The sequence below is a fragment of the Helianthus annuus genome, chromosome 13, assembly GCF_002127325.2.
Source record: "Helianthus annuus cultivar XRQ/B chromosome 13, HanXRQr2.0-SUNRISE, whole genome shotgun sequence".
Classification (NCBI taxonomy): Eukaryota; Viridiplantae; Streptophyta; class Magnoliopsida; order Asterales; family Asteraceae; genus Helianthus; species Helianthus annuus.
In genome coordinates, this window is record NC_035445.2 from 107,179,747 (window position 1) to 107,207,658 (window position 27,912).

A 27,912-nucleotide genomic window follows, 5' to 3' on the forward strand; every position below is an offset into this window, starting at 1 on the left:
CTGCGGACCACATCTGCAAACATCTGTAGCAGAAGAGGTGGACCAAACCTCTGCAGTCTGCAAGAAGAAGACTGTTTGTTTTTTAAGTTCTGCAAACTGCTGAACATAATAGGCACAAATAATAAAAAAAATCTTGTAATGAACATCAAGCAATCCTAATAATCATTATATCAAAACATCTTGTAAACAAACAACAAATAATCATAACCATTTAAGCGTAATGAACACCTTAATTCAAATAATCTTGTAATGAACACCATTACAAGAAACGCATTAACAACAAGTATGGCGTTTCGGTCTTGTGCGCATGTATACAGCATAAGAAACACATTTCGTTTAGCCTATTGATCAGCTTCGGTTGTTAACATTTTCTCGATCATTTCGGGTGCATCAACCAAAAGGTTATCCCCTTGCGGAAGCTTGTAAATCGCATTAACAGCAAGTATGGCGTTTCGCCTTACGTATGGAGCATCATCATTTGAAGCATCATCGTTTCCTTCGAGAGCTTCTTTATCTCGTTGGCTAGTGTTGGTGTTCCTTTGTCGAAATGAATAAGTAGAGAGCAAGATTTCTCCATATTTTCTGTTTCAAATAACCAGATTTCTTTTGGTTAAGATCATATGTTGAAAATTTTTAAAGTTCAGCAACATGATTTGTAATTTTCTCTATTATCTCAATTAGGATTTCCCATATTCATTTCTAGTATTCTAAAGTATCCAATTTTTGGTCTCTAAATGTGCCTCCTTTGCGATAATCACAGTTGAGATGAATAAGTTCATAATTATATTAAGTTGTTAATGTTAATGTTAATATCCAGTGAAGAACAACAAAGCCATGAAATTCCATGTCAGTATCCTAGTTGTTACATACCATCTGACTGATATGCAATTCAATAAGAAATCTGACTTTGAGAATTCACAATCAGATGATCAGATCTATGCCAGAAAGCGGGTGTACAAAACACAAACATAGTCCTAAATCATGATATCAGTCACTTGCAAAAAAAAAAAAAAAAAAGAAACAATGGAGAAGCAATAGCTTTCTGGCACAACATCATAATAATCAACAATAAGATTATTACAAAAAAGCCTAGAGCCCTAGAATAATCAAGAGACCTTTGGCACAATATTACCAACCGAATTTAATATTCAACTCAGTTGATCAAACTCATATAACAAACAATCTCTAATCGAACAACACACATCTCAATTGTAAAAATAAATAGCAGATCTCAAACTGAAAAAAATAAATTCACCTGATATGCGGCTGAGTCACCGTTTGATGTGTCGGCAATAGGGATCCGGCGGGGAAGGGTGGCCGGAGTTGTTGGTGGCGGCTGGGAGGAGGATTGGGTTTGAGGAGAAGGGTGGCTCTAGGGTTTTGTCATTTTGAGATGGAGGGGAGAAGGGAGAAGGAGAAGAAACGATGAGAAGAGGTTTGAAGACATGAGTCCACATCTGTTCCAGGAAGAGGACGCGTAAACCTTTTTTAATGAAAGGTCTTCGAGAAAACAAACAGTCTTCAGACCCAAATGTCTGCGCGTGGTCTGCGCGGCGGGAAGCACTTCTTGAGAAAAACAAACAGCCCCTAAATAGTTTTCTTTTTCTCATTTGGGTCGCTGATGTTTGCATATTTCTTTTGTCATTTTCGTCCAACCCATACTACGTAAAAAAATGTCATTTAACTAAGAGATATTTTGGTCAGATTACATATATGTTTTTGTTTTTATCATTTCCATCCAAAACTCTTTTTACATTTTTCTTTTTTTAAATCCATTTATATATTGTGGTTGTTGTTGTATGACATATGAACACACATGCTACACACCATTGCACATATTCCTTCACCAAGCTCCTCTCCCTCAACCACCACTGCCATCACCAACATGAGCCACCACCTCTACCAACCACTGCCATAACCACCTCTCACCACCACTTTCCCCACCAATCGACCACCATCACCACCTGCCACCACCAATCAACCACAATTTTAGATCTGATGACGAAGAAGACCATGAATAGAGGATGCCGGGGAAGGTAAGGTGATTCGGGTTTCAAAGGCTCCGGAGCTGACTCGTAGTGGTCACAGGTAGCCAAATCTAGGTTGTAACCAAGGTCTACTGGTTGGACTTCACGGCTGGTAAGGGGTGGGTCAAGCGACAAAGGGTAGGGAGAAGTTAGGGAGTGAGAGTTTGTATAGGCGGTCGTTGTTGCAGGTGAGGCCTAATAAAGAACTTGTATGGTTGAAAGCTTTTTTGGAGGAGTTAGGGAAGAATCAAGCTGACTACTCGCTATATTGTGACAATGAAAACAATAAAACTTGCAAAGAATCTTGTTTATCATAGGAAGACGAAGCACATATGGATGAGGTATCATTCTATCAGAGGATTGATCAGTGAAGGATCAATCTGTTTGAAGAACGTTCCAGGTGCTAAGAATCCATCAAATATGTTTACCAAGGTTGTGGTGTTGGATAAGCTGAAGCTATAGCTTCAGCTGGCCTTCAGGAATAATGTTGAGGCGGGGTAACTAGGGAGATTTGAAGATCAGGGGGATTTTCATTTTCAGAAGTACAGAAGAGATGGTAAAGTTCGAGGTCCGAAGACACCAAGTGGGAGATTTTTGGAGATGTTGTCTTCAGCCCAGCCCATTAAGACTTGCTAAGAATTAGAGAGAGGAAGGGAAAGAGTTCGGTCGGCCCTAACCCTCATGGGCTCTAAGTGTTTTAGGCCCAGATGTTTAGTTTCTTGTTTAGCAAGGGACTAACCCTCATTCTAGCCTATAAATATATCTCTTGTACTTGTAATCATTATCACTAAATAAAATACAAACCCTAGTTATCCCCGTGGACGTAGGTTACACACTGTGACCGAACCACGTAAATCTCGTGTCTACTTTTCTTATTGCTTTCATTTATTGATCGTGTGTGTGCTCTAAATCCTAACACCTTATATAGGAGACATGGGCTACCCTAACCTCAACAGGCCAGACTCAGTTAGGGGTTGTCTCTACAAGCCCACAACCTAGTGTAGTGTAAACTACAACGCGCTAGGCTTCACGGGTTAGTACGCAATAATAAATATAATAATGAAATGTGATAAAGGAAATGACAGTTGTTTGAGTCGGGTCCAATACCATACCTTTACAAGTCCCTCCGTCTAGTGGTGCTCCCACGTGCAAGCGCTAGGAGGAGTACTAGACTTATTAGGAATGCCAAGAAGTGATTATTAATTCTAGGCTTACCTATCGCCGAGGCGTTGGAGCTTTGCTGGCCTTGCTTGTTGCGTCTGTCTTCAACTGTGAATGGAGATCACGTAGCGGTGAGAAGAGCACAATTGTTCATCGTGGTAATTGGCTGGGCAGATGTTGGTTGCTGCCTTTTTTACTGGCTCACTCTCATTAGCTGTCAGCGTTACGCGTATGCGTATTTGTCCCGCACATGGACCTTGAAATAGGCGCTGAGTGTTTTGTCCGTTGAGTGTGGGTATGGCCATACGCGCATATGGCTTGCGCGACATTTGGAACCATACATCTTTACATGACACGATTATTACAATAAATCTAACCACATCAATAAAACAAGAACGTGCATACGTTTGTCTAAAAGCTCATGCATAAATAAACAACTAGGCATTTGCCTAAGCATATGCTACTTTTGAATTTCCTTATGTTCTTTCGAGGTGTTGATGTCGACTAATTTACAATGAGTTGGTGATGAGTAAGTTTTATTTAATTTAGTTAAAAAAACATAGATCAAAAGAAGTCAAACTAAAGTTAATTTCACGCCTACAAGGCTAGCTACAACTTTCAACCTAAACTGATGATACAAAAAATCACATGACTGTTAAATAATATTATACCTTTTTAAATTATATCTAAAACACTAGCTCATGTTTAAAAAAAAGATTACAAGAATGAATAATTTTGTTGTTGCCGACTTGCCGGCCAAAGGATTTTTGTACGTCATGATATAGGGCTTGGATATGCACCTGATCAATGATGGCAAGTAGAGTAAGTAGGGGAACACCATCATATTGCCAAACCGATATATATATATGTATATTAATCTTTATGCAACTTTTTATGATTATAAACCACACTAAAAAATTTCTTTTTTATTTGGGATGTTTCTATTTGTATGACAAAAATCAAAGTGGTCTGTGTATCATGTCAATGAGATAGATATGTGTATAACCGTAAGCTTCGATTGTTGATGGTTTTTAATCACGGTTTTTTGTCATGTGATAACACCTCCAAGAGAGTTGATCCAGTGACAAAAGATGGGTTAAAACCGCCTAATGACCAATATTATTGAGCAGTGTTTTCGCAATCATTGAAAACAGTTAAAAGATCAATATTAATAAACTTGGATGGTCCCTAAGATAATGAAACTTGATGACATATTATCCATAACGATCATAATCTTGAATTAGTCGAACCTGAATCAGTCATGCATACATGTCATGATAATTTCCAATTATGTTAACTAAATCACAATCATCTGTTTGTTTTATGCCATTTGGCATGTTTACATGTCCTGGAGTTGGTCAAAAGAATGATAATGCGACATTGGAATATAAAACTACACTAAAAAATAAGACATGATTTATTGGTTTATTTTAATTTACTATAATATAGTTTTTAATTCCAACAAGTACAATCAATAGTTTATTCTTAATAATACAAATATCAATGCTTCATTTAGAATCACACAAGTTTATATATATAATAACGATTTTTGGCTGAAATGTTCGGCCCCAAAAGTTTGAAATTTATATTGACCTAGGTAGCAATTATTCTAATTTCTAAGACCCATTCTAAATTACCATATACATGTTTAAAAATAAATAGGAATAGACCCGAAAGTCTATGGTACGAAACTCATACACGAGATGAAAAATCATAGTAAACATGGTATAAACGGCCAAGCAGGCTACTTAAAGATATGGTATAACTTGAATTATGTATAGAGTAATGGCCATATGTGGTTGACAAAACCGTCCTTACAATGCGACTCTCAATTGTCAAACAACGATTCATCATTTTCGAGTCCTGATATCAACATTGATGATTTTCTAAAAAACTAGGGATTTTTATTATATTGTTTTTAACGTAAAAACAACTGAATCTATGAATTGATCAACTCTAATGTTATTACCCTAAAAACACTTGAATTTGTGAATTTATCAACTCACATGTTTATTTACACTTAATTTCAATCATAGACTGTCAGTTTTGAATATCAAGGTCTCGTCAAATCTATCAAAAGTAATTTTCCTGAACATAACGTAAGAGTGGAAAACATTCTATAATATTTTAATTTTCCTCTTAAAGAGCTATTTTATTTTGTTATGTTTTCGATTTAACGTCACTTTACATATTTCATATTTCATATTTGTGCAACATGTATTAAAGACCTGTATTATGGTGTAGTACGATATAATACATCTTTTTTACATCTTTTTGTACACCGTAAGTAAACATGTAACTTTTTTTAAGATGAAAACATGTTAGCAAAGGTAAACTTTGTTTGTAGTGATTTGTAAGACTTTGTTTCTAGCCATTCATTAGACGGTAAGATTCGATTAAAAGTTTAAGACAACAATCCAAATAATAAAGGACAACTGCCAACATGTCTCTCATATAAAAAGACATATACATACATGCATAACATATTGCAAGAAAATATTAAACAGAGAGACGTTTCAATCGAGGATAAAGTTGAGATATTAACTAAGATCCAATAGCACCAATTACACCATTATCAGCCAATGCCGGCTTTCAACATGAGTACAAGACAGAATGGGATATACCATCGTTACTAGCAACTCATATATTTCCTTATTTAACATCCACAACATTCTTTTTAAATCCTTGTGATCTAAGTTAAACAACTCATTCGGGTGGAATCGAAAAATGGAAGAGAGTGGTGGAGATAAGAAAGATGGGCTTTTTAGATATGCCGAAGGGTACGATAAGCTTCTTATGTTTTTTGGGACGTTAGGGAGCATCGGAGATGGGTTGCAGATCCCGTTAATGATGTATGTGCTTAGCGATGTCATTAACATTTATGGAAACCGGGATGCCAAGGTCACTAACTCTACCGTTGATAAGGTAACTAACGACAACATCGTCACTTCACTATGTATTTTTAGCGATATATATCAAAGATAAAATAACTAGTATTTTTTGTAAATATCTCTAGAAGATATGATTTAATTAGTTTTTTTCTCTTAGAAAACAGGCTCCAACCCTGAGTTTTATTAACGTAAACAAATTCAAACCAATATATATATCTAATATGTATCAAGTATCAACTCATGGTTATTAAATCTATCCATTTGTTCTTTTTATTTCAGTATTCTCTCAGGTTGCTCTATGTTGCAATATTAGTTGGCCTATCTGCTTTTGTTGGTAAGTTTATTATTATCATTTCTTGGATGATTCTTGGCATGATAATTTCAAGATTTTTAGTTAGAACAAATAAAAAAATAATTAACTAAATGGTAAATATAATTAGAAGTCCTTAGAAGTTTATTTTGTATGTATACAACATATTGAAATTGTTTCTTCTTACAGTCACAATTTCAATAGTAGTAACTAAGTTTGTTTCTTCTTACTACAGTCACAACTTTAATAGTAGTAACTAAGTTTGTTTCTTCTTACGCCGGATTCTGATCCCAACTAAACCAGCTTTGATCATGTTTCCTAACCTTCCTATTTTGTCATCATATTGTTATGGATTTACATGCATGTTTTATTAGTATCTGATTTCGATGCCATAAACCAAAAAAACCTAGTGTTTGGCTGATACTATGTCAAAATGTGAAATCTTACCACAACTCTAGTAATAACTTGTATTTATATGAACAATATTACAAAGTAAATACAAGAGAAATAAACAATTACAATAAATACACCAAAGCTTAGTTTGTTGTAATATTTGTGTCTGTGTTTGTGTTTGCAGAAGGACTATGTTGGGCTAGGACCGCCGAGAGACAAACTTCTCGAATGAGATTAGAGTACCTGAAATCTGTCCTTAAACAAGATGTAGCTTTCTTTGACACCCAAGAAGCTGGATCATCTACAACATACCAAGTTGTTTCAACTATCTCAGCTGATTCCAACACAATCCAAATCACAATTGGAGAAAAGGTTTTAGTTTCACTAACTTACTAGGCCTTTATAATGCAACAATCATAATCAATTTCAGACATTTTGTGAGTAATATGATTACGCCTTAATACATTACCAATAGCGATTAAGCGTGTCGCGATTTATTAAACATTCACAAAATGTTCCACTTAAGTCACTCAAAGTTTTTTTTTAAATTACTAAAATAGACATTTGACCCATCAAAATTACCAAAATAGTCAAACACAAGCTAAGCCATCAAATTTGGGGTAAGCCGGAAAAAAAAAAAACACAGGTTAAGCTTCAATCAATGTCTATTTTGTAAAGTGATGGTGAATTTTGCCTATTTCTTTAATTTTTAGTTTTTTTTTACTCTAAAGTCAATCAACTTCCATTAGTTGTTTCAATTTTGAATTTTTTTAAGTATTAGATTCGAAAAATTAAGTAACCTAAATGGAATATATATGAATCATAATTACTATTTTTTAAAAAAACTAAATTGAAGTAGGAGGTAATTAGTAGTGAAAATCATCAATAAAGAATAACCTAGTTTCATAATTATTTAGTTTAAATATTTATTTGGAAACTAAATGAAAAAAAAGCCACTAACCAAGATTCACATATGCTCCGATTACCTATATATTAAAAACATAAGCAAATAAATAGTAACACCATATAGGGATAACTAAATGGTACTGGTACCGGTACCAGATTTACCAAACTGGGTATATTTTCGGTACCGATTCGGTACCGACTTTTGACATTTTTGATACTAGTTTTTACTCTCAAATACCGGTGTCGTACCAGGTATATTCGGTACCGGTACCCAATTTTGGGGGTTTTCGCTACCGAGCTCATCCCTAACATCACCTTTGAGCTCATGCCACGTAGCAACACAAGTAATTGCATCGTTTAGATTGCTTTTCATACACGTGGTAAGTAAATTGTATTTCGTTTGAATGAGGTTTTATGTACACAACTTTTTTTGTTTTCTTTTTTGTCTTTTTCTGTAATGAATGAATTGCAACATGTAAAATTAACTTGGATATTTAAATTATTGATGAGCAAATGATATAAAATCCTGTAATCAAACCGGTATCATATCGGTACCAAATTTACTATACCAAATCATTTTCGGTACCAATTTGGTACCCACCTTTTGGCGTTTTCAGAATCGTTACTTTCGATTCGACACCGGTCTAGCACCATACCTGTATTTACTTATTTTTACCTTAAAATACCATACTGTATAGTACCAAGCATTTTCGGTGCCGGTACCTAATTTCAATTATTTTTGATATCGATACTTTCGGTGCCATTACCGGTACCGAGCTCATCCATATTTTAATGTGTTAGTAACGTCATAACTGAACTGAAAACAACCGAATTTCCAACGTGTAGGACGTGTGGGTCCTACTATTATATATTAGATTATTTAAAATCGTTTTTAGGACGGCGTAACTATCGTCACTACGTCATTTTTATATATGTTTTGATATTCGGTATCCGCTTGCCGTTGTCGGCACGCGTTTTGTAGACATTGGATCCCTGCCGCAACGCGGGGTCGGAAAATCAACTAGTTTGCTTAAATATTTATCTATTGTTCAAAAAAGTTAACACTTAAAAAACATTTAATTAGAACACAATGAAAATTGAGTAACTTAAAAAAAATATACAGGTGACTTTAAAAAAAAACAATTGGGAATATTTGTTACCATTTTATGAAGTTGTCCCTCTACCAAAATACAAAAATATAGGAAACATTGCTAGTTTACATAGATTTTATTTTCATTCATTATTCTTTATAGATATTTATGCATAAGAACACTTTTTTATTTCTGCACAGTGATTACCATGAAGTAACTATTTTTAAAAACTTGCAATGTTGAACAATCTTTATTAACTTTACCTATTTTATGAACCATGAGGAAGTAAGCTACTTGTTGTAGTATGAATGTGAAAAAGATATCATTTTTGTTGGTCTAATTGGAGTTCTTGTTTTGTATTTATAGATACCGAATTGTATTGCCTACTTGTCATCCTTCTTCTTCTGCCACGCGTTCGCATTCGCTCTATCGTGGCGGCTTACACTGGCGGCTCTTCCATTCTCTGTCATGTTTCTTGTTCCGGCTCTCGGATTTGGTAAACACATGATGGATGTAGCAATGGCTATGGTTGCATCATATGGCACTGCTGGTAGTATTGCAGAACAAGCAATTTCCTCCATAAGAACTGTTTATTCTTATGTTGGAGAGAATCAAACCCTTTATCAGTTCAGCAAGGCCCTGCAAAAGACCATGGAGTTAGGAATCAAACAAGGTTTGGCTAGAGGACTAATGCTTGGAAGCATGGGAATAATATATGTTAGTTGGGCTTTTCAGGCTTGGGTTGGATCTCTTCTTGTCACTAAACATAATGAAAAGGGTGGAGATGTATTTGTGGCGGGATTTAATGTGCTCATGGGAGGATTGTAAGTTCTTTTCTTTCATTCTCATACCTAGAAGGGATGCCAAATAAAATAAACGAACTCAATGTGAAAACTTAAAACATCCGGGACGGTTATTCAGGTATGGAATTGGGTGTAAGATTGATAAATAAAATCATGGGTTCGCGTATGGTATTAGATGTTACCCGGCCTCATTACCTTAAGAAATATACTTGGTTACTGAACCATATACTTGAAAATTTTCAATTTCTATTTTTATTTCTATTTCCTTTGACGGTTCTCTAGTAATGCTTCATTCTAGTAGCTTCATCACGTTGAAAATGAATTATTTTTCAAGATATGAATTTGATGATATTATTTATATCATGTATGTTATGAAGTATGAGCTTATATTTTAGGATTTATATAATCATGAAAATTAAATATTTTAGATATTTCAAATATTCTATGGTAATAATGATATGTGTGTAATTTATCACAATTTAATCTGTTTTGGTACATAAAAACATAAAATATACAAAAATTAGAATGGTACAAAAAACAACTTACTTGGAAATTCCAAAGGATATTTTTCTAATAAGAAAATGTGTATGCCCGATACTCTACGAGTGTGTCCGATACACAACAGGTGATTACCCGAATTGGGAATGTGTAGATCGAGCTCAAAAGTCTTTTGATCCTTGTAGGAATGTCTTGACAATACTTCCAAATCTTACTGCCATAACGGAGTCGCAAGGGGCTGCTACTAGAATCAATGAAATGATCAACAGAAATCCAACTATAGATTCTGAAGACAAGAAAGGAAAGGCATTGTCATACGTAAGAGGCGAAATCGAATTCAAGGGGATCTATTTTAGCTACCCATCAAGGCCAGATACTACAATTCTACAAGGTTTAAATCTACGAGTACCAGCCGGGAAAACTGTTGGTCTAGTTGGAGGCAGTGGTTCAGGAAAATCGACCATTGTGTCGCTGATCCAACGGTTTTATGATCCGCAAGAGGGTGAAATTATCTTGGATGGATACAAGATAAAGAAACTTCATCTCAAATGGTTAAGATCACAAATGGGTTTGGTTAATCAAGAGCCCATTCTATTTGCAACATCTATTAAAGAGAATATATTGTTTGGGAAAGAAGGAGCATCCATGGATGATGTTGTAGCAGCAGCCAAGGATGCGAATGCACACGAATTCATTGTTAAGTTGCCAGACGGATATGAAACCAATGTAAGTCGATATTTGCAAGAACTTTTTAGCATTGCGTTTTTGAACTGATTATCTTATTATTGTGACTTCAAGCTATAAATATATTTGACGTAGAGCGGAAACACGAAAGTATATAAGTAGAAAAAAATTTGTGGTTGAATACTAAATATCTAAAACGTTGAGATTTTCTAAATTTGGCAGGGATTGCCAAAGTTTCGAAATTACAAAACGGAAATAGAATATTGAAGTTAACGACTAAAATAAACGCGTAAATTATGTCAAATTTTTTATGCGTGTTTTAGATTAAAAACGAAAGAATTTAGTGAAAGTCTCTAGTGATGAAATTAGAGCCCGAATCAGTGGAATTTAGATTTGACAGCCGGCTAAACCACCTATGGTCGTTTGTCACATGATCCGGCTTATTGAGATCTTTACGTCCATTGGTTACTGGCCTCGTAACACCGCTCGTATCCCAAGTTATTCTCTTTTTTTAGGTTTGGGACTCATCTACCATGATTTCTTGGTATAGGTATGAGTCTGCTAACTAATACCATCTTTCATTGCTTGTCTTTACAGGTTGGACAATTTGGATTCCAGCTATCAGGTGGGCAAAAGCAACGAATCGCGATCGCTCGTGCTCTAATAAGAGATCCAAAAATCCTGCTACTTGATGAAGCTACAAGTGCGCTCGATACACAATCCGAAAGAGTCGTGCAAGAAGCCATAGATCAAGCATCGGTTGGGAGGACGACAATAACAATTGCACATCGCCTCTCAACAATTAGGAAGGCTAATCTAATCTACGTGCTTCAATCAGGGAAAGTAATTGAATCGGGTTCACATGATGAGCTAATGCAAATGAACAATGAGTATTTCAAAATGGTTCAGTTGCAGCAATCTGCTCCAGAAACTCAATTCATTGAGAGATCTAGCAATCACACTAGTCATCATAGAGCCATGGTTGCACCAAGTCCGGTAAGTACAATGTCAAGTGCACCAGGAACCCCATCTCTAAACCCATTCAGTCCGGCATTCTCTCTTAGCGCACCTTATTCTGTCCAATTTGATGCGTCATATGATAGCGAAGACGAAGATAGTTACTCAAACAAACGATCTTACCAAGCTCCTTCCCAGTTGCGGTTACTGCAAATGAATGCACCCGAATGGCGACAAGCCTTGTATGGGTGCTTTGGAGCTTTAGCTTCCGGTGCAGTCCAACCAATTAACGCTTACTGTGTAGGCGCAATGATTAATGTTTACTTCAGGCCTGACAAATCTACCATTGTGCGCCATGCAAGAAACTACTCATTTGTGTTCTTAGGACTTGGAGTTTTCAACTTCTTAACTAGTGTCATCCAACACTATTATTTCGCGGTAATGGGAGAAAAGTTAACCACAAGAATAAGAGAGAAACTACTCGAAAAACTCTTGACTTTCGAGATTGGATGGTATGATCTAGATGAAAACACGAGTGCAGCTATTTGTGCGCGTTTGTCAACTGAAGCTAACATGGTTCGTTCACTCGTTGGAGACCGTTTATCTTTACTAACTCAAGCGGTTTTTGGCGCATTTTTTGCGTATGGACTAGGACTTATACTCTCATGGAGGCTAGCCTTGGTGTTAATGGCTGCACAACCCTTTCTCATTGGTAGTTTCTATGCTAGAAGTGTTCTAATGAAAAGTTTATCTGAAAAGGCTCAAAAGGCCCAAAAAGAAGGTAGTCAGTTAGCGAGTGAAGCAGTGGTTAACCATCGAACGATAACCGCATTCTCTTCACAGAAACGAGTAGTTGGACTGTTTAAGGACACCTTAGAAGGTCCTAGGAAAGAAAGCATAAGGCAATCTTATTACTCAGGTATCGGTCTATTTAGTTCTCAGTTTCTTGCAGCAGCATCAACAGCATTGGCATATTGGTATGGTGGTAGGTTATTAACAGAAAGATTAATAGCTCCAGAGAAGCTTTTTCAAGCATTTCTATTATTGTTGTTCACCGCATACACAATAGCCGACGCCGGAAGCATGACTAAAGACATCTCAAGAGGAAGCAACGCGGTTGGTGCTGTCTTCGCAGTTCTTGACAAAAAAAGCGAAATCGACCCAGATACTTCATGGGGCCGTGATATTATCAAAGGCTCCATTCGGGGTCGTGTTGAGTTAAAAAATGTGTTCTTTGCATACCCGTCTAGACCGGATCAAATGGTGTTCAAAGGACTAAACCTTAAAATAAGACAAGGTACTTCAATGGCGCTTGTTGGCCCGAGTGGATCTGGGAAGTCTACCATCATAGGGTTGATCGAAAGGTTCTACGACCCGTTGAAAGGTGGTGTATTTATCGATGAACGGGATATAAAAGACTATAACTTACGAGCTTTAAGGTCACATATCGCGTTAGTGAGTCAAGAACCAACCCTTTTTGCTGGCACTATCCATGAAAACATTGCCTATGGGAAACCAGATGCTACAGAATCTGAGATCAGGAAGGCTGCAATGAAAGCCAATGCTCATGAATTCATAAGGTACTAAACTCCATCATATCCAGTCATTAAAGTTTATAAATGTGTCCCATTTGACCATTTTTAGAAAAAAGCAATTGACCATAACACTACCAGGGGGTCATTCCATATAAATTAATCAGGTTTTAGGTTGATATATTTAACATGGGTTATGTATGGGTTAACTTGTTTAATCTAGATAATATAACATGTCGTGTTCGAGTTAACTTGTTTAATCCATATAATTAATTAGGTGTAACTGTCAACTCGTTATGGTTTATTTAATACGTTTACAAGTACCTAATTACAACCCATTTACAGGATGTCAATCTGTTTACAAATTAAAAACCTACCAGCCCATTTGACCCGTTTATATAAATTAGTTAAACGGTTGATTTTGGTTACACAATTTTATCTGTGTCTAGGTTAGAATTGATATCTTAACCCGAATATATGCTTTTGATCTTTCAACAGTGGAATGAAAGATGGTTATGACACATACTGTGGAGAAAGGGGAGTGCAACTCTCCGGTGGTCAAAAACAAAGAATAGCATTGGCTCGTGCAATGCTCAAGAACCCGAGTATTCTATTGTTGGACGAGGCAACAAGTGCTCTTGATACAGTGTCTGAGAGTCTTGTTCAAGAAGCATTGGAGAAAATGATGAATGGGAGGACATGCATTGTGGTGGCTCACCGTCTTTCCACCATACAAAACTCTGACTCCATCGCGGTGATTCAAGATGGTAAGGTGGCAGAGCAAGGGTCTCATTCTGATTTGCTCTCTGTTCGTGGGGGGGCATACTCGAACCTCGTGAAAATGCAAGGAGCTAACTCGCCTTACCGGTGATTCAACACCATGGTTCAGTGAGTTTGGTACTTCATTGTTTTGTAAATTAGTGTGGAATGGATTGTATTTGAGATGTATCCTTTATATATTTTTTAATGAATAACTACCAAAATTGAAGTACTAGAATTTACATGTTAATGATCCTATTTAATTATGTGTTCACATTCTGTTTGTTGGTCTAGTTATTAATATATTTAGTGAACTTTTGTTGATACATGATACGATTGAAACAAGAATACAGAAAGAAGAGTTTAACGATCAATCAAGCAATCTCATTTAGTTCATTAATACTATTACTTATACAGTTCCAACGACTATCAGCCTATATTACTATTAACATCCTTGACTTCTAACTATTGACTTCTCAACCCTCCTTATTATATTCAGACAATTATTACACTTTACCCCCTATATTATAACAATTGTAACAATACTCCCCCATTAACACAAATTTTGACCTCAAAATTCAAAATTGGGGAAGTGTTTTGGTCAAAAATTACCTAAGCAATTTAGTAATCAAATTAGTTAAGTGAGGGAGTGTGCTAACAATGTGTGTTGAAAATATTCTGATTATCTTGTTAACAAAAACAGTTTTCAGGATATAGCTCAGGATATCGAGCTATATCTACAATCAAACAATGAGCAAAAAAAAGTAAAGGGTGACTCGAGATGTACGAGGAAAGCCCTTGATCAATCTAGATTGCCGGCACAAAACCTCGGGAGCTGACAATCGCAGCTGCCTTGTTCTTCTTATTACTTCAAACGTCAGGATACAGTGCAGGATATGATACAGATCAACTAAGTGTTACAATGAAATTTCGAGTACAAGTGTAAGTGTTTGTGAGTGATTATAGCTGGTAGAGAGCAGAAGTGTATGTGAAAAGTTGTGTATTCCTACTGATCTGATCATTCCTATATATCGCAAAGGAAATAACAACCTATCCTAAAAATGGGGGACGCTTCGAATATTCCCCTATGAACGTTGGAGACCCTTTCTTTGCGGCTTCAACGTTCTCTTCTCAACCATATAGTCCGAGTCTTCAGGAGAAGCAGTCTTCTTGACCGTTATAAGCATGCCTTGCTAATCTGCGCGTGAACAATTAGTCATTACCAGGATACTGCATCAGGATGTTCCCAATATCCTGATCCGGTATCATGATCACAATCAAAAGTAACAGAGTCAGAATATAATCCAAGATATATGTTCAGAAAACCACCCATAACAATTGTCCCCAAAATATATCTGTTAGAATCCTAAATTCAAACGGATATATTTTAAATCTTATCTCTTGGATCGAGGCAATTAAGTTGAAGAGACGGTTGAAGTGACAGCGTGCAACTTCCAACGCGATTTATACTCGATGGCTATCTATCTCGCCCCTATATCTTCTCATTTCCTCTTTGATAATCAACCATCTTCCTCAGAATTCTCATGTATTTTCTCTCTTCTTCTTCTTTGTTTTTTCTCTGTAATACCTCATTGTTCCTTATGGCTAGTCGAACAAGATCACACACTACTGATTCGATTCCGACTTTCGAAGACCAGAATCTTCTCAAAGAACCTGAAAAAGAAGTCTGTTCGTTCGATAATGCCGATATCGCCGCCCTACGAACCTCTGGTGCTTTCCCTGCTGACGCGATCATTCGTCCGTTCGACCGAGAGGTCCGATAGGACGTATCTTCCGATGGGTGCGTGTGCTTCCTGGCTTACCCTTTTTCCATAGGGCTCCGGTATCCTTTTCTGGCTTTCATTTCCCGTTTCTTTGAACTTACCGGCCTCAGTTATATCCAAACCATGCATATGGTTTGGCGTGTGCTAGTTACCTTGGACCAAATCAGATCTCGTCACATTTCTGATCTTTGCATCGAGGATCTCCCCGTCGCCTATCGTCTTCGTTCTCATGGCAACAGTCGTTTTCTTTTTTTTTCAACCTCCAAAAATCCCCTTATCCTCAAGGCCACAAAGAATGAGGATAAGTGGCAACGAAAGTTCTTTTTTGTAAAAAGGGATTCTATTGCTAAGGGTTTTGACCTCCCGGTGAAGTGGTTGACCTCTGGTAAGAATTAGGGTCTTAGGAATATCCCCAAATGTATCCTAAAACCATATCCTAAACTGATATCTTCATTTCATGTGCAGCAAACTTCAAAGACCTAGCCCCTCCGAGTGCAGAATTAGAGCAGAGGATCAAGGATATTTACTGTCTCCCGGAGAGTGAAAGAACTTTTTCTCTATCCTTTTCAAGTTCAAGCCAAAGATCTAGTTCCGACATGTCTGGTAAGTACATTCGTATATATAAAACAAATTTTAATTTATAAATATTCAAAAGTTAAGTATTTCTCCCTTTTATGTAGCACCAGCCAAAGTTCCAGAAGTCTTTGATCTCGATGAATTGGACAGCTATTCTGCTCCTATCCAGGTGAAGAAGGAGCCAAGCCCACCGGTTCGAAAGCTACCACCACCCTGAAGCCTCCTCCAGCTACCAAGACACGTGCTTCCAGTGCCCGGAAGAGGAAGTAAATGGACTCTCCTGCAACCTCTGAGACCTTTCCTTACGAGAACCACAGATTCTGTTGGTGCATAGATGTCTATTAACTTTGTCTTTATCGAGTCTTGTATCTAGATAGGTTAAACCAGTGCTCAGATGTCGGAAAATTAGGTTTTATATGTTTAGTGGCCATTTCGCACGAAATGGAGATGTGTCCATTTCATACGAAATGAGGTGTTTCCATTTCGCACGAAATGGTTTTGCCATTTTGTACGAAATGACCATTCCGTGTGAACCTTTTCATGCGGAATGGCTGGCTTATAAATACCTGAGCTTGGTTTCTCATTTGTAACGATCCGGATTTCAGAGCCGAGGTGCTGCCGAACTGTCAACTGATCTGTATTGCTTTGAAATCAATTAAAAACAAGATAATTAAGAAGAATCAAGCTGTAATCAAGTTCGTATCATTGATTCCGCCTTTGATATGGATTAAAACTCTTCTGATCGACTCGTATAGGTCGTACAACGATCCAACAAGTGGTATCAGAGCCTCAGGAGGAAGAGTTCATACCGATTCAGCTTGTTTTCACCAGAATTTCTCACTTCTACTCGTTCTTCTTCACAATTTTCAAAATTAATCAGGATTTAACGGTTAAAATGGTTTGAATTTCACATGTATCACGTAAAATATAGTTTTAACAAATCCTTGAAAGAATTGGACCTAAAATCGACCTAAAACCAGATCAATTTGACAAAAATGTGGCTGATTGGATGATGTCATCATCATTTCGCACGGAATAAACGAGCTTCATTTCGCACGGAATCAATATATTGATCTTCATTTCGCACGAAATCAACATATTGATCTTCATTTCGCACGGAATCAATCTTGTGGATTTCATTTCGTACGAAATAGACTCCCATTTCGCGTCAAGTTGCCATTTCGCACCAAAAAGACCATTTCGTGTGAAAGTTTCATTCCGTTTGAAAGACCATTTCGTGTGAAAGTTCATTTCGCGTGAAGTTCATTTCGCTTGAAGACTGTCCATTTCGCTTGGAATCCATTTCGTTTGAGTTGTGTTTTAAAATTCACAATAAGTTGTCTAAGTGTTTGTTGATTGTTTCAGGTACTTAAAAGTTGGACGATTTTCTAAATCCGTTTAGTGATGGTTTTGCTTACACTGGAAGCACAGGAGATGGCACAACAAGCCACACAAATGAAAACACACCAAACCCGAGTCCGAAGAAAACCATTGCTGATTCTTTGAGTGTTGATAATGCCTACGGCACCTATAACAAACCGCCCAAGCTAATGGCCATAGAGGATTACAACAGATGGGCTAGCAGATTTGAAGAATGGCTACAGGCATTTGCATATCAAAGTTGGAAGAGTATGAAAAATGGTTTTAACATCGGAAGAACTGATTATGAAAATTTAATTGATACTCCACAAGGAATTTCATTGTAGAACAAAAATGCATCGCTTTACTTCATCAATCAGTGAGAGATGATATTATATCATTGATTGAATACAAAGATTCCAGAGATCTATGGGAGAAATTAAAGATGAAATGTGGGGTGGTGCTGGAATTGTTAAAAATAAGAAAAAATTGTTGAAAAAAAATTCGATCTCTTTGGGTGTCTGAAAAATGAGTCTATGTAAAAGATGATAGAGAGATTCGGGCATTTAAAGTTGGAACTTGCAAGATATGAAATTGTGTATACTCAGGAAGAGTTGGTTGATAAGCTATTTTACTCACTGCCTGATGAGAAAGACTGGCAGTATTTTGCTTTAATGCTGAAAAACACAGTGAAGCCGACTGATCTGTGTGACATATGTGCTTGTAATCATTGTAAACAATTCAGTTATCAATGAAATAAAGTTATTTGATCCCAATGTTTGTTTGTTTATGTTTGATGTTTTTCATGTTTTGACTTTTATTCGATTTTAAACTCTATATCGCTTTCTGGAGAATTATACGCAAACTGGTGCGTAAACGTAATCAGTTTAATGCGAAAAATACTCCGGAACATCGATTTATGCTTAAAATACCTTAAATAACCTTTACATAACTTAGAAATAAGTTTTGAAGGCTTTGGTATGGCAAAATCAAGTTTATTCGCTTAGAGGGACTAAAATTGACAAACTGCGAAAGTATGCCGATTTGAACTGTAACGAACATTCCGGAACATGGTCATAAGTGAAACACACCCTAAATATCCTTTACGTAGCTTAGAAATAGGCTTTGAGGGGTTCGGTGTGCTAAAATAAACTTTATGCTCATTCAGGGACTAAAAGCGTCAAAAAGTGCATAAGTTTGCATTTTCGCGCATAACTTACGTTCTGAATATATCCGGACACCCAAAAATTTATGCAAGCATTAAAATATTTTATTTTAGTGTTTGGCATGAGAAAAATCCATTCGTCGCGCAATTTGGATCGTTTTTCGCGCTTATGCGCATTCCGTCGTAATTAAGCGAACATCGCGATCATACGACCAAACGAACCGACATCCAGCATATTCTTGAGCATGTTCCATGTACACAATGTTTAAGCATCATTTTAGGGCCTTAAATTTGGCTTAACGGGCCTTAAACATGTCGAAATGGCTTTAAAACACAACAGGGACTGAAACTGTCAATTCTGCAAAGCTGTTTGCTGATCTGAACACCCAGGCGGGCCGCGTAAGGTTCTATGCAGGTGTTACGCGGACCGCGAGGCCCTCCCAGATATGCAGAAACTATTTTTCCAGCTGTTAACAGCTGTTATGTACTCAAAACCCACTTGCAAATGGTATTTTTGAAAACTATGGGCCATTCTAGGGGTGCCCAAGGTTTCCCAAAACAAGGGGCACACATGTACGGTTGAGATCGAGGCACGTTATTCGATGAACGATCCTAACGGTGGTCCATTTCTTATAAATACCCCCACCCCTTTTGTTGCAACCCACTTGATTTCTGAGATTTTCTCTAAGTTAAAGTGTAAACACTTCATACCTGAGAAATACTTGGAAAATCAATCTTGCGGGGACCTTCTGTAAGTATTCTTTCATGCTTTTCATTCGTTTTTAGCGTTAAAGTCAAACTGCGTTTGACTTTCTGCATTGACCAGTTTATGGTCAATGCGAAGTTCGTTTGAACTTCATAACGTGAGCGTAATCACGATGGTTATAGTCCCTAGTGACTATACCTACTGATTATCACGTTATCTAGGCTCAGTGACGAGTCGTAGTTTCGGCCAAAATGCGTATTCTTGCGTATTTTGTAACCAAACTACTTGTGGGTATCAAGACCCTTTGTCTTGATACCAAACCTGTTTTCAAACCTCGTTAAACATGTTTCAACATGTTTAGCTCGTTACTTTTAGATTTGTGCTTGTCTAGGGTCGTAAAGGTAAGCGATCTAAACAATCGCTTATGCTTTCGAACCCGACCCATTTGGTCGATCATTAGGACCCGACCGAATACTTTAGGTGACCATAGTTGTATAGGGAATAACCTTCCGAGGTTATACCTTATGGTCACGTTGTTTAAGTAGTTGTATGATAAGTAGTTCTTATGCCTTAGGAAAATTACCAAAATGCCCTTTTCGCGCCAAAATTCATTTTAAGCCTATGAAACGTAATTTTTGACATCTGAACTGATTTGGCAACAATATTAAACATGTTAAGGCATATCTTGCTTGTCATAGGGCTAGTTAGGCGTTCCGAATGCGTTTTACGCAAACGACACGTTAAAGTAGCATAAGCTACCTAAACGGGTCATAACGGGTCAAAAGCACTTACGATAGGTTTCGTTTTAGTATGTAGGCTTTGTCAAACCATATTACATAAGTTCCCACACTTATTTGGTTTACAAACCCTCGTGCTACCCGATCCTCCGAATAGGTCCGTTTATTAATGTAGATACCTATATTAGGTGTCGTTTGAATCCGTGTTCTTCTAGCTTTGCTTGGTGGATATCTAAAGTCTATTGAGCAATCTCAAGTGAGTACATAGACCCCTCTGTACTGTTTTGCAAACATTTTGGGGTGAAACACATGTGCCTACTTGTTACTTTCGTGCTTTCCTGTTTTCACATCATATACTTGCTATGTTCATTAGTACATTTATAGTACATGATTTCATTACATTGTTTTGCTATGTATGTTAACTTAGCATGCTAGTGAATGTTGACTGAGCATGCTAGCACATTGATTTACATGATTTTTCTGCTTTGTATGTTAACTTAGCATACTAAGTACATTGTTTTACTTTACATTTCTGGTATGTATGTTGACTGAGCATGCTAGCACATTGTTTTACATGACTTTTCTGCTTTGTATGTTAACTTTGCATACTTAGTACATTGCTTTCATATAACATGTTTACATTTGGTATGACATTTGGTTTGTACAAACGGGACTTATATACATTCATTAACATTAGCTACGCCGCTCGGTAGTAAGTAATGGTACCATATGACTTGACAAATCCCGTTCCTGACATCCTAGGTTTGTTTGTTTGGATGAAATGAATGACTGAATCCGAAAACATTTCTTTTGATAACCTTGATTTAGGGTTATCCGTCTGTCTCAAGGCTTGAATGTATACGTTAACTTACCATATAAATGTCTGTATCATTAAAACATGCATTTACTTTGCAAAACACAACTTTTTGATATATTCAAAATACCTTGTTTTGTACATTTTTACATTTGGTTTAAATGATTACACTTTACCTACCATACATAACATTGGTTACACATTACATAACTACATTTTGGACTTTTAAACATTTGACTTTGGTTTATACAAGAACATTTGATGGTTGGTTTAAACATGAACATTATACATTGATGGTTGGTTTAAACATGAACATTATACATTGGTGGTTTGTTTAAGTGACTTAAGTAACGAGACGCGTGTAGTAAAATACAAACATGGTGGATACGACGCTGGTACTTCCTATATATAAGTGTTTGTATTGTATTACATGTCGTAGCGGTACTTAAATTATTCAATTTGAACTTATACATTTTATGCAAATAACATATTTTTCACAAGACCTTGTTTTACAAAACAGTTTGTTTTATACAACTTATTTTACTTGGTTATTCATTTAACCCTACAATATTCTTTTATTTATACATATCATCTGATTTAATATCGCTTTTCAAATGATTTATACAAACAAACACTTAAACAAGGTTCATGACAAATTTTTATTAAACATTTCTTTAAAACTAAGTCATGAATCCCATTTTCATAAAACCTATGTTACTCACAGGCATTTTTATGCTGACATACCTATTTTCACATGTGTTTTCAGGAGCTATTGCTTAGGATGATGATCTTGACACTAGGGCGGACCTGTGCCTTAGAGACTTAAAATGAAGATAGACTTAGTTTAATTATGTTATGTACTTTTTGGTTCTTGTTTTGAAACAATGTATTCCACCTTTGGTTGATGAATAAAATGTTATTTTAATTACCATGGTTGTGGAACAATAATTTTGTTACAACACTACCCGACGTTTCCGCCACGATTTGATGTTTTACATGGTCGGGGTGTGACAATCTAATAGTTGATCTACTGATCGAAAGGTTGGAGAGTCATGAATTGGAGATCAGGAAAACGAACAAAGTCAACAATTCCTCGTATCAGCAAAATGTTGACTTATATTATCGAGGAAGTATGATTCCGAAAACTGTGTCCCCGAAGACTGCCTTCTCAGTAGAAAATTCAAACATGTCAAATCAAGAAAGTCCAAGCAGTGGTTATCATGGAGGATCATCCTCAACTGCTTCAAGACAACAACAACAGTCAATTTCGAAAAACATGTTCCAATGAAATATTGCTGTAGATCTAAAAAATGCACAAAACTTTAGTGAAGAATCTGCCAAGCAGCAAATGGTGTTTTTAGCATCTGTCTTGGAATCATATGAGAGCCTTGTTGCTGGAAAGATTAGAAACACAAACCTCACCAAGGAAGATTATGATCAAATCGACCCCGAAGAGATGAAGTTGATTGATATTAGATGGTGTATGGCGAGTGCTGTCAGAAGGGCTCAAAGATTCATGGAGATAACAGGCAGACACTCCATTGACGGACCTTCAACAAAGCTAGGTTTGGATAAATCGAAGGTTACATGCTTTAAATGCAAGCAAAAGGGGCATTTTAAATGTGAATGTCGAAATGCAGCCGCTAATGAAACTGCAAACCCATTCCGTGAGGATTATTACAAAAAAGCCATCTATCATCAAAACAAATCCGAACCTCCACGAATGAAACAGATGGAAGAAAATCCCAGAGAAAAATCAAGAGCATTAGCTGTCATCCATGATGATGAGGGATTCGATTGGAGTGATGTGCTACCGGAAGAAGACGCAGTGGGTTATGCCTTTATGGCGAAGATCGTTCCTTTCAAGGATACACGAACAGCGGAAGAAAAATATGTCAATAGGAAGAGTTTAGCCCTAACCATGAAAGACAGACATTATCGTGCATGGAAAGAGGCTAAAAGCGCGAAGAGATGGGATGCTGACAGAGAATGCTATTTGGATCCTAAGGGAAATATACTTGTAGAACCATCAACACTTCTTGTCGAGACTCTGATCGAGCAAATTACAGAAGAGGAAGAAGCAAATCAGAGAATGTGGTGGGGAGGAGAAGCTGATGAAAAAGAGAAAGAAAAAGAGCTACAGTCGTAAAAGGTCGATGATGGGATAATCGACACGACAAAAGAGTTCACAGCAGAAAATTTGAAGAAAAATGGCTGACAAAGTTCTTCAGCGAAGGAGTTAGAGGTAGAGTCTAAGTCCAGAACTGAGTCAAAGAGCAAGGTCAGTTCTAATGATTCAACCAATGAGTCAGGTAAGACTGATAAAGCCAAAAGTGAAAGTGACTGCAAAAATTGCATGAAAGACTGCAAGGTTTGTAGCACACTTACTTACCTTAGTGGTAAAAAGAATGAAGAACTGACAGAAAGAGTCAGAGAAGTTGAAAACCAGATTTTAAGTCGTGACAAGTTGGTAAAAGCTTCAAGTGATAGAATAAAAGAATTAACTGATAAACTTGAAAAAGACAAAATTGATGTAGAATGAATCAAGAAAGAAAACGAAAAGTTAATTCATGAAAACCGTCAACTTTCAGAAAATTATGAGAAGCTAAAAAGAACGACAAAAGATTCTGATGAAAGAAACAGTAAAATAGTCAAAGAAAATTTTCAACTATCAGGAGTACTTCAGTCGAAAGAAAAGCAAATCAATCAACAGTTGGATGGGATTGCTAATCTGAAGCTTCAGTTTTAGGAAGCTAAAATTGAGAATGAACGTATCAATCTGAAACTCAACAATTACAACTCCGCAAGTTTTGTTCTTCAACATATCGTTCCTAAACCAATTGGAAAGAACAAAGCTGGCGAAGATGTTTACTCGGATGGAACTGGGGTTGGGTATCATTGATGTGCTGAAAATGGGTCAAATAAAACTAAATAAAAATACCCTAATTCTAGACTCTCTAAGCTTTAAATTTATAAACTAAGACTTGACCTAAACCCTAAACACACAATCGGCAAGTGAACCGATCGAATGTAGCAAAGCTAAAGTAAGTCCGAGTATCGAACCCACGAGACTCTACTGACTACGCTACGACTCTATCTAGACTCGGACTGACACGACATACTAATTTGTTTATTAATTTGGGGGGGGGGGGTTCTAAAAATCCTATATAAAATAATAAAATAATACTAGCAAGCAAAACACGAACACAAGCAAAGGGGTCTGATCAGTGAGAATGAAGACTACCTAGGCTAGACGCAGGCTAAACTCGGAATGGATTCCTAAATGATAATGATGTGGTGTGAAACCGGGATCTTGAAATTCTCACCTCTAGGGAGATCTAAGGACCCCTAATCCCTCTCAAGAGCACACTAAGATTCCCTAGAGGTTGTTAAACTACCGGTTTTCTAGATTTCTTGTCCGTCCTCTAGTTTCTTGAAAGTGCTTATGTAAGACGCTCTACTTTGCCGCGCGAACGTCTAAAGCAACTATGGGTTTAAACTTGGCTTGATAGACAATGGGCAATTAATTCCTTTTAACTACTCCTAGACCTACCAATATCCTCGAGCCTTTCCGCGACGAGTCTAGCAGCACACTTGATTTTAATTAATTACCGAATATTGTTCCTAAGGTTACTAGTGCACTTTTCACCCTAGAGAATTAATGACCTATTATGTGATATAGACACTCACCTAAGTCAAAAACCCTAATTCAACTCTATTACGTGATAAAGACCGTCACCAAGAATTGAATGGAACAGATAAACGATTAACTAAGAAATCACAAGCATACAAACGCACCAAGACAAACTAACATAGTGTTTACAATGCAAGAAAAATCACAACCACATCAATAATCATATAAAAATCCAATCTTCGTTATGCCATAGTCATCGCCTAGGTAGTTTATGAGTTTTAGCCGGAAAACATAATCAGAAACAAAGTCAAAATCAAGGTATCAACTGAATTCATCGTTAACAAAGTCTAAACAAACAAAGAATGCAAGAAATAGGTGTATAAAACCCGAATCTTCACTCCCGAATGCTCAAGAATGCTTTCCCGATGATTCCTAGCTTCCGGTATGCCTCAGACACGATCAAGACCTTCAATCAGCAGCCAAAACAGCCCCAAGAATGCCCTAGTTCGTCAATAATCCGCTGCTGATGCGAACATGTGTTTTTATAACCGAAAACCCTAACTTGCCATGCAATCCTCGTAAGTCTGCCGACATAACAACTTTAGGCGGCCCGCATGAAGTATTAGCTTGATCTTTCGCGGGTCGCCTAAGCTAATAACTCCTGAGTTGTTTTACAAGATGCTCGCGGCCCGCCTCACGTTTCTGTTCAAGTTTACGCGGGGCGCGAGAGGGTGTATTTCTTCTGTTCCTTCTTTAAGTCAAAGCGGCCCGCCTCAGAATGCATGTTTAGTCAACGCGGGCCGCCTGGAAGCTCCAGAACTGCAAATTTTATTCGTTTCAGCTCCCGACTTCCTCGGTTTCCGTGCCAGCCTTTTGCCATTCAAGATTCCGGCTCGTTTTCGCTCCTTTTGGCTGGAAAAACCTGAAAACATAAATAAATCAATAGTATGTACATTCTAAACTAAATCGACACTAAAACTAACTAACTAACGACTAAAACCGACGCGAATACCGATGTATTTTGCAATACATCAAATATCCCCACACTTATCTTTTTTTCGTCCTCGAAAAAGAATAATGCAAACGGAATCATAGTCAAGATAGTCGATCGGGACAAAAGCTTAGATTATTTTATTAAATCGATACTCGTGTTAGCCGCGATTGCAAGTATAATGATCCTCTTAAACCCAACCCGGTTTCAAGCCCTTATCATGCAATTTAGGTTCAAGTTCGGTCAATCCACCTAGGGTCTCACGCTACGAATTGCAAGTCCACCTACTCCCCCCTCAAGCTTATAGGACAAAAGGAACCACCACTGGGTTATTTCCTAACCGCCTTATACCAAGATCAAGAGAGTTTAAAATCAAATCTATTTTTCCATTTTTTTTTTCATTTTTTTTTTTCATTTACGAGCATAGACGTTGCTTTCCCTAATCCTAGAGGTATTCCGGCTGTAGAGTCGCTATCCCCAACCACAGATTACATAGGCCTCGGTACTTTTTATTTATTTTGCAAAGTCGATTTCACCCATTCTAGCGGTATTCCGGCTGTAGAGTCGCTATCCCCAACCACAGATTACATAGAATGGCTACTTTCATTTAGTTTCTAGCTCGCTTATTTATTTATTATTTTTTTTTTCAACGAGATAATGACCAAAAACTCTAACGATCTTAGCTTATAACGGCATCCCTTATACTATTATTGGCGGTTTCAATTTCCCCACTTTCCCTAGATGAGAACCCACTAGTAGACCGACAATTAGGTATATTTAATATCAAAGGAACCCAGAACCGAATCGAGCCTACCCGCGCATCCCAAACTAGACACAAGCTCAATTAAATTATCTCATATTATTATTATTTGAACCCGAACAAAAATCCAACTTTTCTATCATTTTCCGCTTTGTAATTTTGCAAACTTCTTATTTCAAAAGACATTTTCTGATTTTTTTCAATTTTTTGGATTTTTCAATTTTTTAATTTTTTTGTATTTTTTCATTTTTTATGACTCGACTAACTATACTTACGACACTAAACGATAGTTTCCCATCCCCACACTTAAACTCTACATTGCCCTCAATGTAGGATGGAAACCGACTCAAAAGACTAAAAATAAATAAGAAATAAAAAATAACGGGCAAATCGGAAAGGACTTAGCTGGTGATATGACGCATAAGCTCCAAAACTCTCGTCCAATCCAGCTCGATCGTATAGCATTTCGTTCGCGATCGGCTTTTGACTCAACTGGTATACTCGATAAATGCCTGATCTCTGATAAGCAGCTTCAAAATCACCCGAATGGAGATTGAGTACGGGTGGTACATATTCAAACCTGCATAACAAAAACAAGCAAACACCAAAGCAATACCGACTCTACACAAACTGACTCAAAAACTACTAACTTAGACTCAATATACAAAAACTACGACTCTATACAAATTCTACAAAAACCTCCCCACACTTGAACTTAATCAGGAGGTTTCTCTTTGATCTGAACCCGGTCTAACCCATTTAATTCCACCCGTTCCTCATAAATAGTTAAAAATTTTGCAGTGGAATTATAAAATGATTTTAAAATTTTTAATGGGTTAGAACACCAAAATTTGAACTTACCTGGCATGAGCCGCTGAAACACGATCCCAGGTGTTCTTCGCATTGCCTTCTCCCGTGGTTTTGATCTTTTACTCGCATTCGTTATTAGTACCACGGGCCAGCTGTGGTGTTCTTCCTCTTCCACCACCACTTCTTCTTGTTTAAGGTCCGTCATAGGGTTTCCTGCAAGTAAAGCTTCTAAGTATGCAAGGTCCCCCTCTGGATCAAACGTACCTACTTCTTCATCTACCGGCAAACCCTCTAGCTCATCCGCAAATTCTCTCTCCCAAAGCAGATCCTCTTCACTTTCCTCATCCTCTTCATCTGACAAATCCCATATTGGTACGGTGGGATAGGACTCATCATCAGAGACATCCAGGTCCATAGGATTACCTGCCATTAAGAGAGTAGAAAGAGCAGAACAAAGTAGAGAGAAAAAAAAAACTAACTAAAAAAAAAAATTACACAACTATACAACTAGCACAGATTTGTCAGTTAGGTCTAATAAAAGCTAATAAACGCAATCGCCAAGAG

At 37.1% G+C, this 27,912-nt stretch overlaps 2 protein-coding genes across 2 annotated transcripts; one reads left to right on the top strand and one right to left on the bottom strand.

Moving 5' to 3' along the window:
• Positions 1–262: 262 nt before the first annotated feature.
• On the bottom strand, positions 263–1,878 carry LOC110901466. Its single transcript, XM_035982312.1, has 3 exons — positions 1,817–1,878; positions 1,256–1,336; positions 263–582 (listed from the first exon to the last, which is right to left on the bottom strand). The coding sequence occupies exons 1-3, from the start codon at positions 1,876–1,878 to the stop codon at positions 342–344; spliced, it is 384 nt and encodes a 127-aa protein (XP_035838205.1). The 3' UTR covers positions 263–341.
• Positions 1,879–5,770: 3,892 nt separating this feature from the next.
• On the top strand, positions 5,771–14,262 carry LOC110898929 (putative multidrug resistance protein). The gene is made up of 7 exons (XM_022145777.2): positions 5,771–6,113; positions 6,359–6,413; positions 6,967–7,154; positions 9,146–9,603; positions 10,266–10,806; positions 11,362–13,301; positions 13,752–14,262. The coding sequence occupies exons 1-7, from the start codon at positions 5,916–5,918 to the stop codon at positions 14,122–14,124; spliced, it is 3,753 nt and encodes a 1,250-aa protein (XP_022001469.1). The 5' UTR covers positions 5,771–5,915; the 3' UTR covers positions 14,125–14,262.
• The last annotated feature ends 13,650 nt before the right edge of the window (positions 14,263–27,912 follow it).